Source organism: Eucalyptus grandis, chromosome 11 (genome assembly GCF_016545825.1).
Source record: "Eucalyptus grandis isolate ANBG69807.140 chromosome 11, ASM1654582v1, whole genome shotgun sequence".
In the NCBI taxonomy this organism is placed as follows: domain Eukaryota; kingdom Viridiplantae; phylum Streptophyta; class Magnoliopsida; order Myrtales; family Myrtaceae; genus Eucalyptus; species Eucalyptus grandis.
The window spans coordinates 9,713,979-9,718,447 of NC_052622.1; the positions used below are offsets into that span (position 1 = coordinate 9,713,979).

At 47.3% G+C, this 4,469-nt stretch overlaps 1 protein-coding gene across 1 annotated transcript; it reads left to right on the forward strand.

The window, feature by feature from the left end:
• The first annotated feature begins 341 nt into the window (after positions 1 to 341).
• Positions 342 to 4,469, forward strand: LOC104452430 (endoglucanase 25). Its single transcript, XM_039304306.1, has 6 exons — positions 342 to 1,116; positions 1,305 to 1,615; positions 2,068 to 2,529; positions 3,158 to 3,291; positions 3,398 to 3,572; positions 3,700 to 4,469. The coding sequence occupies exons 1-6, from the start codon at positions 729 to 731 to the stop codon at positions 4,099 to 4,101; spliced, it is 1,872 nt and encodes a 623-aa protein (XP_039160240.1). The 5' UTR covers positions 342 to 728; the 3' UTR covers positions 4,102 to 4,469.

The following is a 4,469-nucleotide window of genomic DNA, read 5'->3' on the forward strand; positions in this document are numbered from 1 at the left end:
TGTTTGCTCAAACGGCTAGTGAAACGTTGCTCTTACGGCGTGGATTATTACGCGTCGAGTTGGAGGGAGACTTGGTAAATCGGTGTGGAAAAGTGGAGGACATTGCGGACAGAGGGTCGCTGTCGGTTAGTGGACTGGGCACTGTCATCCACCCGACGCTCCAAACATCAGTCCAACCATCCATGATATAATACTATTCTAATTCCTTCATCTTAACAATAAAAAAACTATATGTGATTAAAAACTCTGGTAACCTCCACATGATCATCAATCATCTTCTTGACTCGGCGAAGCAAAGCATCTTCCAAACGATCCATCCATTCCATCCAACCATCCATCATCACCATCAGCATCAGCATCAGCATCTTCTTCCTCCATCAAGAAACACAGAGCAGCCACCTCCAAACTCCATTATTGGTGAGGGAGAAACGCCACCCACCCCACCCCTCCATTTTTCTATGCTTTCCTCCCTGACCAATCTTTGACGCAGATCTATCTCCCTCTCTCTCTCTCACCCACTGTCGGTGCTGCTTCTTCTTCTTCTTCTTCTTCTTTCTTCTTCTTCCTCTTCCTCCTCCTCACTTTCCCTGTTCTTGATTTTCTTGATATTACTATTGCTGGGAGCTGAAGCAGACCCAGCAGTTGCTCTCTCTTTCGTTCTGCATCCACTGTGGTGGAGTGGTCGAGTGAGGGAAAAGGGGAGTGACCCAGTTCGCGTCCGAGCGAGGATGAGCATGTACGGACGGGACCCCTGGGGGGGACCCCTGGAGATCAACGCCGCCGACTCCGCCACCGAGGACGAGCGCAGCCGCAACCTCAACGACTACGACCGCGCCGCCCTCTCCAACTCCCGCCCGCTCGACGAGACCCAGCAGAGCTGGCTCCTCGGCCAGGGGGAGCAGAAGAAGAAGAAGAAGTACGTCGACCTGGGCTGCATCATCGTCAGCCGCAAGATCTTCGTCTGGACCGTCGGCTCCATCCTCGTCTGCGGCCTCCTCGCCGGCCTCATCACCCTCATCGTCAAGACCGTCCCCCGCCACCACGGCAAGCACGGTCCCCCCGACAACTACACCCTCGCCCTCCACAAGTCTCTCATGTTCTTCAACGCCCAGCGCTGTAAGCCTCTTCCCACCCTCGCAGATCTGGCCATCCCACTTCAGGATTCGTACATTTCCCATCTGGGTTTTTCCTAATTTGTTGTGTTGTGGATTAAATGAGTGATCTTGGATGGTGTAGAGACTGTCTACTTGCTATTTTAAGCAAAAATTTCGGTTTTTTTTTTTTTTTTTTTTTAACGTTTGCAGCTGGGAAGCTCCCCAAGCATAACAATGTGTCGTGGAGGGGCAACTCCGGCCTTCAAGACGGCAAGTCCGATACGTCCTGGACGCTGAAGGATCTGGTGGGAGGGTACTACGACGCCGGGGACGCCATCAAGTTCAACTTCCCGAAGTCTTTCGCCATGACCATGCTCAGCTGGAGCGTCATCGAGTACAGCGCCAAGTACGAGGCCGCCGGGGAGCTCGCCCACGTCAAGGAGATCATCAAGTGGGGCACCGATTACTTCCTCAAGACCTTCAATTCCTCCGCCGACACCATCGATCGTGTCGCCTCTCAGGTACTGAAGTGGATAGAGTGATGTGGTATGACATCGCTTGCGGAGAATTACCATTTCTGGGTCACTTCTGATTGCCTAGCTAAAAAGGAAGAAAAATGTCGCCTCTAATTTGCTTATATATGCACTTGAGTAGAGTTAGGTGTGATGTACTAGATCGGGCAAGCATTGATCTGAATTGTTAGTCACCTAGTTCACTGATGCCAAGAGGCTGTGTAAGAACATGATGTCAGATCAAGATGCTTAGGATGTGCAGCTTTCATTAACTTTCTAGCCTGAGTGTTTGGGGAGAGACTTCTGGACTCCCCTGGGTGTGCATTTTCCGAGATATCCTGTCTGATTTCTTCAGATTGAAATGCTTCTCGTAGAGATCCCTATTGCATTTTCATCAAATTCTATTTTAATTGATTGCCCCATTTGATCGATTTGCACCTGTTTTCCCCTTTTTTCATCAGGTCGGTTCTGGGGATACTTCTGGAGGAAGCACTGCCGAAAATGATCATTACTGCTGGATGCGTCCCGAAGACATTGATTATAAACGGCCTGTCTTTGACTGTCACAGCTGCTCAGATCTTGCTGCCGAGATGGCCGCTGCTTTAGCTGCTGCATCCATTGTTTTCAAAGACAACAAGGCCTACTCTCAGAAGCTAGTTCACGGTGCCAAAACGCTCTTCCATTTTTCGAGGCAACAGCGAGGGAGATACAGTGCTGGTTCAGCAGAAGCTGCAACTTTCTATAACTCCACTAGTTATTGGGATGAGTTTGTCTGGGGCAGTGCTTGGTTGTACTATGCAACTGGCAATAACTCTTATTTGCAACTTGCTACCACTCCTGGTCTCGCAAAGCATGCTGGTGCTTTCTGGGGTGGACCAGATTATGGTGTACTTAGCTGGGACAACAAGCTTGCTGGTGCTCAGGTAAGTTTAGTGTCTCCTAGAGGTCTTTCCCCCCCGTTGTTATTGAGATATATGCTTAACATGCTACTTATCATTCAGTTGTTGATATGTTAAAGGCTGACATACTATGTTCATGTTTGAAAATCCAAAAGGTGTATAATTTGCCACTCTTTCAGATCTAAAAGTATCTGTAGCAAGTTTGGCCGTTGAGACTTTCAATTATCCTTAAATGCCAACTGTTCTTGTTCACGAGGAGTTAAATAAGGCAACTTCTCCATTACGACGCAAAGATATTTGTATTTGAATTCATATCTTGTAGGAAGGAATGAGAAAAAAAATGAGAGCACTCCATGCACTCAAAGTGAAAACTGTTGATCCATCTCTCTGTGAAACTCTTTTGAGTTTTTACCTTGCCTGGATGCTGTGGTAGCTTCAGAAACCGATTCATCTGTCTTCATTGTACCCAACCCTTAACTCTAATGCATGAGATGTGACTGGATTTGTTTGGTCCATATGCATCCAGCAGCAGATGCTCTATTGATTTGTCTTTTGTTGAGAGAGATGGGTTTAGTAGGTATTAAGTTTGTCATTTTGAAGCATAAACTCTGAACAATGCAATGACCTTGATATACCTGTCGCAAACTTGTAGGTGCTCCTAAGCCGTCTGAGGCTGTTCCTCAGCCCTGGGTATCCATACGAGGAAATGCTCAGGACATTTCACAATCAGACCAGCATAATCATGTGCTCGTACCTGCCTGTCTTCACAAGCTTCAATAGAACAAAGGTAATGTCTCTTCAGACATGGCATGGGGTGGAGGGGACAACAAATGCATGTAGTGATGAAACTAGTTGGCAGCTCAGTCTCATGTTCCGTTTTTGCCTTGCTTACAGGTGGCTTGATCCAGTTAAACCATGGAAGACCCCAGCCTCTTCAATATGTTGTCAATGCAGCCTTCCTGGCCACTGTATTCAGTGACTACCTTGATGCTGCGGATACTCCTGGATGGTACTGCGGACCCACTTTCTATTCTACTGATGTCTTGCGTGATTTTGCCAAGAGGCAGGTATGTCATTTCACGCCTCTCAATTTTTCTAAAAACATTTTGGTATTGCCTCTTTTTTTTTTTTAGCTAAGATGCTGAAAAACAATGGATGATAACTCCACCTGTGATTCTCTTATGGGATCTGTAGATCGATTACATCCTTGGGAAAAATCCTCGGAAAATGAGCTACATCGTCGGCTTTGGCAATCATTACCCGAAACATGTGCATCACAGGGGTGCCTCCATCCCAAAGAATAAGGTCAAGTACAACTGCAAAGGAGGATGGAAATGGAGGGACACATCGAAGCCAAACCCGAACACGTTGGTGGGAGCAATGGTTGCAGGTCCCGATAAGCATGACGGCTTCCATGACGTCCGTACTAACTACAACTACACAGAACCCACTCTCGCAGGGAATGCAGGACTGGTTGCTGCGCTCGTGGCCTTATCAGGCGACGGGACCGCTAAGATCGACAAGAACACGATATTCTCTGCGGTTCCTCCCATGTTTCCCACTCCGCCGCCACCTCCAGCTCCATGGAAACCATGAGTTTGGCTGGTGTGGGTTTTTATTGCAGCAGCTGAGTTGGTGTAGATTTTTCATAAGTTACCACTTGGGGGAAGAGGAAGGTGATGCAGGATGAGGCAGGGATTGCGTGTGACACAATCCAGAGCTGGGAAGCGAAGGGAAAGGGAAGAGGGGACCTTCTTGACATTTGCATTGGCATAAAAAAAAAAAAAATTACTCTGGAAAAACAGTTGAACCTCGGCGATGACTCTCTTTTTGTTCTTTCAATCTTTGTGAAATACGGTGGTATATAGTGTATGAAGACATCAATCATGTATTCTTTGAAACTTTGGTGACTTGCGCAACATATGATAAAACAGTCAAATAGGATCGTGTGCTTTCTTCCTTTC

Bases quoted from the DNA above. Each gene is read 5' to 3' on its own strand.
- LOC104452430 (XM_039304306.1), top strand. From the start codon at position 729: ATGAGCATGTACGGACGGGACCCCTGGGGGGGACCCCTGGAGATCAAC. The intron at 1,117-1,304 runs GTAAGCCTCTTC...TAACGTTTGCAG, and splicing joins GTTCTTCAACGCCCAGCGCT to CTGGGAAGCTCCCCAAGCAT. The intron at 3,573-3,699 runs GTATGTCATTTC...TGGGATCTGTAG, and splicing joins GTGATTTTGCCAAGAGGCAG to ATCGATTACATCCTTGGGAA.